This window comes from Periplaneta americana, chromosome 14 (assembly GCF_040183065.1).
Source record: "Periplaneta americana isolate PAMFEO1 chromosome 14, P.americana_PAMFEO1_priV1, whole genome shotgun sequence".
In the NCBI taxonomy this organism is placed as follows: Eukaryota; Metazoa; Arthropoda; class Insecta; order Blattodea; family Blattidae; genus Periplaneta; species Periplaneta americana.
This window is the reverse complement of record NC_091130.1, coordinates 1,084,336-1,098,354: the sequence shown is the minus strand read 5'-3', so window position 1 is coordinate 1,098,354 and position 14,019 is coordinate 1,084,336. Positions and strand designations below refer to the sequence as shown.

Sequence of the window (14,019 nt, the reverse complement as noted above, 5' to 3'; positions counted from 1 at the left end):
TTCATGCAGATATTCTGCGTCATCATACGATGTAAGAGTAAAGGAACGGAGAAAAATTCTCTCTGGCGCCGGGATTTGAATCCGGGTTTTCAGCTCTATGTGCTGATGCTTTATCCACTAAGCCACACCGGATACCACCCCGGCATCAGACAGAATCGTCTCAGATTAAGTTCCAACTCTTGGGTTCCCTCTAGTGGTCGCCCTCTGCACTACGTCATAGACGTCTATGAACGTAGGACCGAAGTCCACACATGTGCTGAGGTGCACTCGTTATGAGTGACTAGTTGGCTGGGATGTAACGGAATAAGCGCCATCTTAAATCACGAAGTAATTTACGCATATCATATGAAGAGTTCGCGGGAAAAACGACGAATGTCACAGTTTTGTTAAGGTTGATGTCATTATCTAATTCAATGGATCACTACGAAATTTAATGTTGTTCTTATGAAAAATGGTAAAAAGGAGAATTATCACCACGAATACAGTAATCCTTTCCTTTATTTTCTATAGAAACAGCACTACATCTTGCAGTTATAGACTCAATTAGATCATTATCTAATCCTTAACAGAAATGTGACATTCATCATTTTTCCCGCGAACTCTTCATATATATTATTTTAATGTACCGAAGTACATATGATATTTCCATGCAGATATTCTGCGTCATCATACGATGAAAGAGTAATGGAGCGGAAAAAAATTCTCTCTGGCGCCGGGATTTGAACCCGGGTTTTCAGCTCTACGTGCTGATGCTTTATCCACTAAAAATCACTGTAAGTATGAAAATGATATAGAAACATTTCATAATAGCTAGTGGGCGAAAATGTTACATATCACTTTCACTTGAATCAAAATACAATACAAAATGTGGGCAAATATATTCTTCATATTATGGATCAATGTTTACAATCAGTTTATTAAAATAAGTCTACAATTAAATAACCTTAATAATATTTTCAGTAATAGAATTAAATATTATATTTCTTTAAATTGAAACTGTCCATTATTTAGCTTTTCTCAATAATGAAGCTGTACTCACTGGCCAGCAGGGGATTTCTCTTCCTGAGGCTGCGAGGACTGGGAAACGTGGCATGCCCCCCTCCCAGGGACATCTTGCTGCCAGCATTCCTGCCCAGAGAGCGTGCTGCCAGGATGACTCGGTAGCCAGTCTTGGAGCAGTCGGGTCGGGGAGGCGGCTCCGGGGGAGTGATGCAGATCTTAACCTGCGGTGCTTCTGGAACAGGCGGGGCCTGCCACACGTCTGCCACTTCCTGCGGGGGGCTCGGGGGCTCTGGCTCCGGCTCCGCCTGCTGCTTCAGGCAGTGCTGCAGCAGGGCTATGTTGATGGTCTCCAGGATCTCGCCTATGCGCTGCGTCTGCCTGTCCTCCACCTCGGACACCGGGCTGCTGCTGCAGTCCGTCAGGTCGTAGGCGGGCGTGCTGTAGCTCTTGTCCAGCCGCCCACGCTCCTTGTGCTTGCTCTCGCCTGCCACGCACTCCACTGCGTCCGGCAGGTCGTCGCTGGGTAGCCCGTACCCTCCGCCCTTCACGCGCAGGATGTTCTCCTCCGTGCTGTCCGACTCCTCGTGACGGAACTGCACCGTCTTCGTGCTGCGCGTCTCCTGCTCCACGCTCTCCATGCTGCTGCTGTTGTTCTCCACGATCTTCAGCCTCTGCCGTCCGCAAGACTTCTCGATGCCCAGACAAGTCGTTGGACGTGGTGGGGGCGACACTGATAAGTCGTTTCCGAAGCTTGCCGACTTATCTCGCAGCTGATAAAGCTCATCCTTCCTCCCCTCTCCCGAGGGGCCACTGTCTTTCCACTGCCGTTCCAAGCGAAGTTCCCGCCAAAACTATAAAACAAGGTCATTGCAATATAAAACATGTCACAGCAGATACATTTCTCCAACAAGTGATCCGTATTTCTAAATCACAACATTAATAAATGCTGGTAGTTGCATCTCAATCTGCTGCCAGTCTTCTCGACATCAGCAATGAAACTTTTGTAACCACGCAGATATTCAGCATCCGTAACATCTTGGTTTTTGGTACGACTTCTTCCTTAAATTAATGTAGCGTGGAATGGGGTGACAATGATCACTAATGCTTTCCTGTTCACCACAACTAAATGGACGCAAGAATTTTTCAAATTTTCATGTTGATGAACTTGTAATAATTCCAATGCTGAGCATAGTTTAGTTTAATGGCTGGAAATCTAAGTGTAAAAACAGAATTTTCTAACAAATAATAAGGAACTTTATTTAAAAAAAATTACAATTACAATGAAATATTGTTGAAATTATGTGGAACAATAGTAAATGCCCCATTTATTTACATTTCTCAAACACTGAATTTAGACAGAAACTTAATATACTGTAAGCAGATTTCCTTTTTTTTTTTTTTTTTTTTTACGGGTAACACAAAAATAATTTGCATTGAGAAGTTATATTAGAATTGTATTTTTTTTTAATTCCTGGTAAGAAAATTCATACCCTGCGAAATGGGTGAATAATGGGTAGAGTGCACAGTAGGAGCTGCGGTAAGATGAGATCAGTGAGGCTTTAGAGAATGTCAATGATAATAACAGTCCTTAAGGGAAGTTGCAGGTTTGGTTATGTTACACTCTACAATAAATATCACAGACTCAAGATGAGGGGCAAACTGTATTTAGGTTAGCTGAAGAATGTCATTTTAAGTATGTTAAGTTTCTGTATAAAGGGTTTCATAAAATCCAAATTTATAATTAATTTTAATAAAATAAATCTATTTCTTATGTCATTAATCCCAACACATCAATTAATCTCACCTAAAAACTGCCAGCAGATTAAATTCAATGGTGTTTCAGTGCTGCTGTAGTATCAATAATCTCCCACAATGTATATTTTAGAACTATTGTAGTAAAGGCAAAGCATTATTAAAACATATTTCATACATCATACAATCATTTGACATTAATATAAATGTATCTCACTGACACAACACATGTTACAGAGCCCACCTGCTCGATGTTGACGGGGGGCCGCTTGCTGGTGGGGCTGGCGCCCGTCACAGTTGCTCTGCGCTGCACGGTCACACGCGGCTTCGGAAGGTACAGCCGCATGCTGGTGGGGGAGGTCTGTCCCTCCTCCTGACTACCAGGTAGGAACGAGTCGTCGTCATCATCGTCTGAACTGGAGTTGCTGACAAGTGGCTCACATTCCAAAACGGAGGGCTCTGGCACCATCTGCTTGGGGACTGCCCTGCAAGCATCGCCACTTTAGTGGGTTACTTCTTGCTCTGCTTCTTATTCTAGACACTAGCCGTACCCGTGTGCTCCGCTGCACCCGTTAGAAATAAATATAAAGTAATTACATAATTAAAATAGGACGTTTGATCCAGGGAACAATCGTGTTTGATAGAAGGATAAATCGTTTAATATGTTACTTAATTTAAATTGTATTTAAAATATTAAAATGCGATCATTTTGATCAAGAGATCACTCATTTGGTGCAATGACAATTCCTATAACATGTTAATAATTGTTATTACCAATTATTTTTGGAAAAGCGAAAATTAACAGAAAAATTTTGGCTACAGATTTATTATTATGTTTATATTATATTATGTAAAAAGTGTGTTGATAACGGATGTACTCGAATTAGAAAGTTTTTAATTTGTTGTGGGAGCTCTTGAATCTCAGGAGGAACAGCTTTTACAACAGCGCAACATAATCTGCTTGGCTCATTACCCAATTTTTTTGCATTGCATTTATTGCATATATATTTTATGTATTTTAACACGATTCAATTGAGCATAGTTAAAATTTGAATTATAAAATAATGGATTGCTAAGCTAACATACTATTACTGCATACTAAATCAATACACTCTCTTTGTTCGTTAATTCTCTAAGATAAAAATGAATATGTTTATAAATATTATTTTAAGAAATACAGGAAATGAATATACAGAATAACCTATCAAGTTTTCTGTGCATAAGAAGCTATTTTAATCTTACCTGTTCTCGATTCACTCAGAAGTTACTGTAATAACATTATAGCATTATGTCCATCTAGAGAAACTACACTTTCCAATGGTGAAATAATAATTAATTATACAAATCGGTTAATTTAGCTTCCTATACTTCATACAAAGACAGAAACATTGTCTGTAGGCTATGTTTCATAGCTTTCGATTGTTGTGTCCAAGGCCCCTTATAGACGAAGTCATTTGTTTTTTAATTCATTACACGGCCTTAGATGGCAGTTATTTTAATTTTAAAACTCATTTATCTCATTAAATATCAGTCCTATCAAAATTTTTCAAGGAATAAAACTTATCGGAAATGATGTTTAAAGAAACTTTTGTTATGTAACATTTTTCACAACAATCAATAATAAGCGAGATATTTCGATTTATTTAATTCAGGCCCCCTTATAACCCCCCTTTAAAATAACGTATTTTGAATGCCATATAGCCTATAATCTAAGTTACGACGAACTTAATTTATATTCCAATTTTCATCGAAATCCGTTCCGCCATTATCGCGTGAAAAGGTAACAAACACCCAGACAGACAGACAGACAGACAGACAGACAGACAGACAGACAGACATACAAACAAAAATTTCAAAAAAGCGATTTTCGGTTTCAGGGTGGTTAATTATATATGTTAGGACCAATTATTTTTGGAAAATCGAAAATTACCAGAAAAATTTCGGCTACAGATTTATTATTAGTATAGATTAGCAACTGCTTCAAACATTACAGATTTCATTCTGGGAAAGATGTAAAAGCAAACAGTACTATATGAGGCTACAACTGTCTAAACATATACCTAAAAATATTATTACAGTTATAATTGATAAAATAACGTCGGTATTACTACATAATTACCATTTATACTATTTAATTCTTTACATTAATGGTTTCATTAAAAGTTATTTCACTAAACACTGTCAAGTGATGAAAACTACATTCAAATGAATAAATTAAAGAAATAAATACAACAAACGCAAGATAATTTTAGGAAAAAAAAATGTATTTCGTAAGAAATTCGTGTCTGTCAAAGGAACTAACACAAAGACGTCCCCAGCATGTTATGGGGAAAAACTGAGTGAAGCACAAGTCTACATTTCGGAAACAGTGTTGCCAAACATCTATTACTTAAAGTGATTTATTAAAGCATTCAAATACTCCTGACAGGGATTTGTTGGAACTGGTAACTCTAATGTAGCCGAAAGTCTTTTATGAAAATAAATCTGTATTTCTAAATGTGTTTAAAAGATAATAGAGGGCATTTCACCTGGGCAACGGCATCTCGAAGTCAGGAATAGTGAGCAGCTCGGGCCTGGGTGATGGCAGGTTGTCATGCCAACGACTGTACGGTGCTGCCCTCTTCTTGCTGGGCAACCTGTACGGCTTCATGTAGATCTGGCCGTATACTTTAGTGTGACGGGGTCGTTTCTTCAGTGTCAGGAACACGTCTGTGGGGGACTCCTCGAACAGTGCCATCACCTTCTTCGTCTGCCAACCAACCTGCAATGACAGGATTAGGCAGTCCTTGTTGAGCCTCCTACCATAATTTCAGTTGCAATATGTGATGTAAATGTTGCAGCGTAACACAAAGTGAAGCACTTATCTATCTACATATCCTCCGTGTATAGAAAGGAGAAGCATTACCCCATGTAAGAGCAGCAGTAAAGAAATAAAATTCCGTGCTTCTAGTTCCAAGCCTACAAATGACTTCACAATGTTTTTGTACATTTCTGTTGCTAGTTTTGGGTCAGTTGAGATTTCAGTGAATCTAGTTCATTCATTGGAGTATTCCAATTCATTATGAGGGGAAATCATATTGATCACTCCATGAAGTAGGATTCTGTTGGCTTTTCGAGGGCTGGACCTAGATTTGCTTTGGTTCAGAAAGCTTTTCTATTATAGTAGAGAGCTGTTAGAACTGAATGTACAACTCAACATAGAGAGTATTGTAAACCATTTTTTATTAAAACAGTTACTTTACCTTGCCTTCTATTTATGTTATGGCTTGTCATTCATACTTTCTTACTTACAAATGGCTTTTAAGGAACCTGCAGGTTCATTACCGCCCTCACATAAGCCCGCCATCGGTCCCTATCCTGAGCAAGATTAATCCAGTCTCTATCATCATATCCCACCTCCCTCAAATCCATTTTAATATTATCCTCCCATCTACGTCTCGGCCTCCCCAAAGGTCTTTTTCCTTCAGGCCTCCCAACTAACACTCTATATGCATTTCTGGATTCGCTTGTCTTTCATAGTCTGGAAAAATATTGATCGTAAAGGTAAAGGTATCCCTGTAACATGCCATGAAGGCACTTGGGGGGCATGGAGGTAGAGCCCCATGCTTTCCATGACCTCGGTACTAGAATGAGGTGGTGTGGTCGGCACCATGCTCTGACCACCTTTTACCCCCGGGGAAAGACCCGGTACTCAACTTTATAGGAGGCTGAGTGAACCTCGGGGCCGTTCTGAAAGTTTGGCAACGAGAAAAAATCCTATCACCACCTGGGATCGAACCCCGGACCTTCCAGTCCGTAGCCAGCTGCTCTACCAACTGAGCTACCCGGCCGCCGAAAAATATTGATACTTTTAAAAATTCTCAAATCAAGATGATCATTTTACTCGTGGCAATTCTAATATATATTTGGATAAATTTAAATATTCTCTTTCGTAGAACAGCTTCAAATATATCTCTATAAACCTAATCAGCAGTTTTCTTATTAGTATTAAGAATTTATCTATTCCCATATACAAAGGGAAGGTAAAATCTAAACTTACCTTTTATAATATTATGTATGTGGTGTTTAGTACGAAGTGGAAATTTATCTTTTGAATACGTGAAAAAATTCAAATACCTTGGAGCACCAGTAACAAATATAAATGACACGTGACAAGAAATTAAACGCACAATAAGCAGTGGAAATGTATGCTCTTATTTGGTTGAAAAGCTTTTGTCATCCAGTCTGCTTTCAGAAACTGAAAGTTAGAATTTATAAAACGGTTACATTATTGGCTCTTCTGTACAGTTGTGAAACTTGGACTCTCATATTGAGAGAGGAACAGAAGTTAAGAAAAATATTTGGGGTTAAGAAGGATGAAGTTACAGGAGAATGGAGAGTTACACAACACAGAACTGCACGCATTGTATTCTTCACCTGACACCACCATCTGGTTTCGTCTTGTGCAATCATTACTGTTAATGAGGTAACTCACCACTGTCTGGTAGTTGACCTGCACGACCTCATCTCCTTCTTCAATCTTGCCACATTGATGAGCCGGTGAGCTGAACTTTATCTCTCCAATCTGATGCACCCCATGGAAAGATGGCAGGATGAAGAAACCCTGTAAAACAACGATGAGTCATTACAAAACTACTCGTATTATATGTAATTACGATTCAACATTTTCAGATTTAAATACCAAACTGCTGTTTCAGTGTTCATAATGTTAAGTTTATTTTTTAATATGAAAGTAGATCAATTACTATACTTTGTCTTATATCGGCTCTTGGCAGACAAGTATGTTGACAGAAATTTTTGTCCATAATATTATAAAGTAAGCCAAACCTAAGTTCCTTTAATAAAAAACGAAATAAGAATTAATCAATCATAAAAACAAAATAATGACTACACCAGTGAAGACAGTATCACAGAACGAAACAGAAAATATTCAAAGGCACACCAAATCATCTCTAGCTCTCTTCTTGAGCGTGGCCAGGTCCAGGGATGCGGGCTGCAGTATCAGAGGATCCACGATGTCCTGGATGATGCTGTCGGCCAGACGAGCCAGCTCTTTGCAGCTGGAGCGGATCTCCTCCACGGGTCGCTCCGCGAAGCGGTCCCGCTGTGCGCAGGTGGCTATGGCAAGGCTGAGACGCAGCAGCTCGGTCTTGCGGTCCTGGTAGTCGAGCTGCCCGCTGAACGGCGACCTGTCCAGCCAGCACACCAGGGGCTTCACGGCCGTGATCACGTTGGCGACATCGGCCAGTGTCTGCGTGCTGACAGGACGGGAGTCAGTCTGCTGACTCAGCTCATTGTGCAGGCTGTGCGCGCGGCAGGAGAGGCGCAGGGCCAGCAGCTGGAGGTTCTCTCGGTCCAGCTCATAGTGCTGCAACAACACGCATGATATGCTATAGCATGTGAAAACGTTAAGAAAATGCATTTATTAATGTTAAGTAACTATTAAATTAATACAAAATACCAAAATGCCAATTTTGCGTGTCCTATTATTACTATTATTATTATTATTATTACTACTTACAAATGACTTTTAGAAAACCTGGAGGTTCATTGCCGCCCTCACATAAGCCTGCCATCGGTCCCAATCCCAAGCAAGATTAATCCAGTCTCTACCATCATATCCCACCTCCCTCAAATCCATTTTAACATTATCCTCCCATCTACGACTCGGAATCCCGAAAGGTCTTTTTCCCTTCGGTCTCCCAACAAACGCTCTATATCATCATCATTGCGTAGTTCCATTCCATTTCAATATATCTGTATGTTGACAGATATACATAGACGTCGACTTTGGAAATTATTGGGCCATGCTAATGTTTAGGCCTCGAATTTTTAGGCTCGAATAGGATACGTTGCAACAATTTTATGTAAAACTCCCTAAAGGTATGCTACACGAGAAACTCTCAAGCGATGATACTGCCTAAAACTAGGTGCATTAAAGAGCGTATGTTTCAACCTAAGTTAAATGAGACTAAAAATCTGAGCGAGGTCCATGTTATAAACTGCGTTATCTACATTTATAAACTTATGATAATATCTTCCTGTCTAGAACTTGCATTATAAAATGCGCGCTGGCTTAAGTCCTCATAGGGGAAGAAATTTTCTCATGACATTTCTGCCAGTGTATGGGACCGGTGCTCACCCAGCATCGTGATACACTTGGGGATCTACAATAGGTAACAAAATGCAGTTACGAGAGTCAGCCATACCAGCTGTGGGGATCATCATGCTAACCACACGATACCTCCATTCTGGTTTGATGATCGTCCACATCTGCTTTGTTGTGTGAGCATGAGGCCAGCAGCCAGTTGGTTGGTCTGGGCCCTTAAAGGGCTGTTAGCACCACGGATTATTATTATTATTATTAATATTATTATTATTATTAATATAATTTTGTTGTGAAAATATGAAATAAATACTTAAATACATTATACAATCACTCACTACGATGATAAAACCTGGAAAGTGTCTCCTGACAGCTGCTTCACTGAGAACTCATTGACTATTTCACTAATGTTAAGTTTACACTTTCAAAATCGTCATCATATATAGAAATAATATAACTATTATCTTCTAAGCCTAGTAAAAACTGTCCATGTGCTTGTTATTGTTTGATCCCTTACCTCATAACATAAATCCTGAATGTCTGAGATATCACATGTCTCACCACCTCCTAATCTTAATGGGATTTTTCTTGGTCGTGAAAATTTAGGGGGACTTAATTGCAGTGTATGAGATTCTTCATTAGCATCTTTCCAAAGTGACAAAAATGCATCAGTATTTCTGGCTCCTTTTATAGAAGACAAAATAGTGTAGCTAGGTGATAGTTTAGTGAAACTTTTTGAATAATTGTCATAATAAGTAAAGTTAAGTTATAATAATAATAATAATAATAATAATAATAATAATAATAATAATAATATTTCACGCAGTTCTTTTACATGCCAATAAATCTACTGACATGAGCCTGTCGCATTTAAGCACACTTAAATGCCATTGACCTAGGCTGGGATCGAACCCACAACCTCGAGCACAAAAGGCCAGCGCTATATGACTACGCTACCCAGGCCGACTGAAAGTTGGATTTTTGGATTGAAAGATTGTAAGAACGAGAAGGGGTGGCCCAGAGGTACTTCTCTATTGTGTTGTTCACTGCTAGGAAGGAGCTGTTGTTATTCATCTTGGAATGTAAACAGTATAGGATGTTAAGAAAAACAATAAACAGTTACGAAAAAGATTCAAAATTTTAAAAAACTTAAAAATAGGCACTAATGTCAAAATAGGCATTTTTAGGCACTATAAAATCTCTTTATTTATACCTATTTTTCCATGAAAAATGAAAATATTAAATCTCAAGCCTGTATGTATCAAGGAAAAAAATAGGTTTTTGCCTAAATTCCGCTCTCTATTCATAACATACTGAGAGGGTTTAATACAACTTGAAAACTGTAATAACAAGAAGAAAGTAATTACACATCAACACAGCTTGAGGGGCTCAATCTGGCACAGCCATAACAGAATGTACAAAGGTCTGTGTTATGAACATCAAATTATTCTTTCTTTTCAGTAAGTAAAAGAAAATGGTCGTGTATTGTTTTGCTAAGTCTGTAACAAAAGATAACATGTCCATATGGGTAACAAGAAAGTCAGTGGAGGAAAAAAAAACATCTGGTTCCTCTTTGAACTGAGAGCACAGCACACACTGTGTGTTGTTATTACACACTTACAAAATTTCTCAAATGTTCCACAGCTTCCAATATCAATTCCTGATGCCCAAGTTTGTGCACACCTAGATGGTCAAGGTCATCTGGCCGAAGATTCAAAAGCTGCTGCCCACTGACTTCATTGTTCAGGAACGAATGCACATATGGCAACACTGCATTATCCAGTCCTGAAACAAGAACCCAACAACAACAACATTATGTTTCCTACGTCAGACCACACCTCAAATGTTACACCTCATTGTTAAGGCTCTACAACTTACTGGGACTAAAACACACGAGGTGCATGTTCAGTACACACTGAGGTCAGCAATTAATGTATTTAATTACATTATAATGGCTAACCACACGTTATCCCCGTACTGGTTGGATATAGTAGGCTAGTAGGCCTTGGCTGTCATGTAGAGGATTATTATTATTACTTAAACTCTATACAACTGCACTGCTTGAGAGTAATACGGTACCTGTGGTTTATCGTTATTTCTACAGAAAATGTGCTTAACATATTATATTGTCAGACTCGAAAGCAGCTATTCTATCAATAGTCTCTAAACACACACCTTCATCTCAAACAGCAGAAATAACTAAAATGCTCTCTCAATTAATATCACTCAATAAAAGAATTGTATTCCAATGGATACCATCCCATTGTGGAATCCTGGGAAACGAGAATGCGGATGCTTTAGCAAAGAAGGGCAGCACTGCTACTTACAGACCTGTTACTAAATCTGCGTATTACTCTGTGAAAAGATTTATTAAATCTACATACTTAGACTTCAACAAACAAAATTTCATAACACAATCACAAGGGAAAAAATGGAACTCTCTGCATCAAAATCCACAGTTAATTCCCGATTTACCACGAAAATCGTCTGTAGCTACATTTAGATTGGCAACAGGCCATGATTGTTTGGCCAAACACCTGCATAGAATTGGAATATATCAGTCCCCTAACTGCCCATTGTGCAACTCAAACCAAGAAATGGATTCGGAACACCTCAAAATCTGTGCTTCAGTGGCTGGGCATGATAATATCTTTGAAAAATATTGGAGTGCAAGAGGTCAAATGACTTTATTGTCAAACGCCTGGCATTAGAAAACAACAACAACATATTAATTCCTCGTGTTTCTGCATGTCAATCAGGAGACAAAACCATCCACTCATAACTCCGCGACCCAAAGTAATCCAACCTGACATATCTGGCCTACACAAATGAGGGACAATCAATACGTTCAACTTCTAATGGATATTTGATTCTGTACCATTAAAGTAGTCCCCGCCCGGAGATCCAATTGGGGGACTATTGGGAATCGAACTCGGGCCACCTGGTTTCGCGGCCAGACGCGCTGACCGCTACTCCACAGGTATGGACCGTCAAGCTGATCTGATAACAGAACCAGGGAACTAAACAGTAACATTTAATCTATACGAAGCTCCAACCTATTCATGAGACAAGTGGTTCACAGAGCAGGGACTAACTGTAATTCCATTTCCATATTGATTTTTTTGTTTCTTTGTGATTTCATTAATACTGATATTCATGTTGTTTACATGCTTCCTCATGCAATTTTTGTGCTTTTTCCTTGTCATTATAAAGTTAATCAACAGTGCTGTTTTGGTTCGATTTCAAGGTTACTTTGTACCGGTACTGCTATAAAGTTTGCATGAAAACAATGATTCTACTATAAGCATTTAAATTTGATTATACATAGGCTGAACATAATCAATTTATTAACTAGCCTATATTGCATAAAATTAATATAAAATATAACTACTAGGTCTACTATAGATACACTTTATTTAAGTTTATATTGAAGAATTAATTCTTTTACTAAGTCCCGCATTATTGGCTTATTACTGAAATTTCTTTGACCTTGTTTATTCAACTACGCTTCTAATTTTTACACTCGTCTTTTTTTTTTTTAGTCGGTTATTTTACGACGCTTTATCAACATCTTAGATTATTTAGCGTCTGAATGAGATGAAGGTGGTAATGCTGGTGAAATGAATCTGGGGTCCAGCACCGAAAGTTACTCAACATTTGCTCATATTGCGTTGAGGGAAAACCCCGGAAAAAACCTCAACCAAGTAACTTGTCCCGACCGGGAATCAAACCCAGGCCACCTGGTTTCGCGGCCAGACGCGCTAACCGTTACTCCATAGGTGTGGACTACATTCGTCTTAAATTTCCATAATGCGTTGACATTTTTGGATGGCAAAAGGTCTAAAGGATTTTCCAGAGAGAAGACAGAACTGGTATGCAATAAAATCAAGATATTCCAGTGAAATGCTACAGCAGGCACTAGATGATATATAAACGGTGGAAAACTTGGCCAACGAGAAGCTGCACATTGTATTCCACCCCGAGACAAACTACTGAATAAAATGAAGAATAAACACAGAAATAATTTTGGGAGACCAAATGTTTTCACCAAGAATGTTGGCGCTCTGTGCTATGACGACTTTTTAATAGTCCCATATAAAGGATCATTGTTCTGTCAATGGCATTGAACTGCATGGTTACATCTCCAGATGTAAGGTCAAAAAGGGAATGCACTGGATGTCCCTGACCAATTTGAAGTAATAAGTTGGTAAATAAAAGGGGCATGTATGAACTAATTATCTGAAGAATTTGATTAGCGAATTAAAAATACTTTATATCAAACATATATGTGTTTATATTTTCTTTTGTATATCTTAATGTTATAGTAAATGTTCGGTGTTTTCAATAAACTTTTTTTTTTGTGACTTACGAAATGAAATTTTATGTATTTTCTCATTGTATGGTTAAAAGTTGCCTTGAATTTGAAGGGGAATATAGAGAACTGAATTTAACAGGAAAACACATATGTGGTACAAAGTTTCCTCAATTAGCCGTGTCACTTTGTACCACAATTAAATGTAAAATTTCACCTAGGCTATTTAGGTAACCTAGCTACCTCACCCACAGGAGGAAAAGATGTGTGATAGAATATGGATGGGATGGTAAGGACAGAACAGCCGTTTTCTTGAAAATACTCAAGTTTATTATTAAGTAATAAATTGTAGAAATATCGATAAAAAAAAAATACCCTCGAATACGAGGATCATTGAGGACGATTAAACATGTAAGGCAAAATTGTGTAATTATTACATATAAACCTGCCTACTATGTTCTTCCAATTGCTTTGATTTAAATTTAAATACGATATTATCTTGCAATTATGTGCAAGTTTTGATATATTGTTGCGATTTAGTAACTTGCCGCCCCTGACATACAATCAACTGTCACAGGTCATTCTTATTCCAGATTAGGGTGTGACAGGAAATTGAATTATATAACGAAATACTTCCTTTTAATATCTATATCACTTATCTTGCAAGACGCAGTATTAAATTATAAAGTTTATGGCAGAACAATAAGTATAAATAGCATTGCATTGTACCTTTCAACCATTCAGTTACTTGTTCGGGTTTCCATTCAGCGACATTCACGTACGCCATTTTCTCTTGCCGATACCAATGAATGAAATTCACCGCCTCTAAGATTCTAATCGTAAAAAA

At 38.4% G+C, this 14,019-nt stretch overlaps 1 protein-coding gene across 3 annotated transcripts in view; it reads right to left on the bottom strand.

The window, feature by feature from the left end:
- cnk (connector enhancer of ksr) overlaps nucleotides 1-13,999 on the bottom strand; it is a 28,591-nt gene extending 14,592 nt beyond the window's left edge. For all 3 annotated transcript variants that reach the window (XM_069844770.1, XM_069844772.1, XM_069844771.1), the window contains exons 1-7: nucleotides 13,902-13,999; nucleotides 10,482-10,645; nucleotides 7,697-8,122; nucleotides 7,229-7,357; nucleotides 5,283-5,515; nucleotides 2,999-3,239; nucleotides 1,040-1,853 (exon numbers count right to left, since the gene is read on the bottom strand). In XM_069844770.1, coding sequence (XP_069700871.1) covers nucleotides 1,040-1,853; nucleotides 2,999-3,239; nucleotides 5,283-5,515; nucleotides 7,229-7,357; nucleotides 7,697-8,122; nucleotides 10,482-10,645; nucleotides 13,902-13,959 — 2,065 coding nt within the window. In that variant the 5' untranslated portion in view covers nucleotides 13,960-13,999. The remainder of the gene's footprint in view (nucleotides 1-1,039; nucleotides 1,854-2,998; nucleotides 3,240-5,282; nucleotides 5,516-7,228; nucleotides 7,358-7,696; nucleotides 8,123-10,481; nucleotides 10,646-13,901) is intronic.
- Between the last annotated feature and the right edge of the window lie 20 nt (nucleotides 14,000-14,019).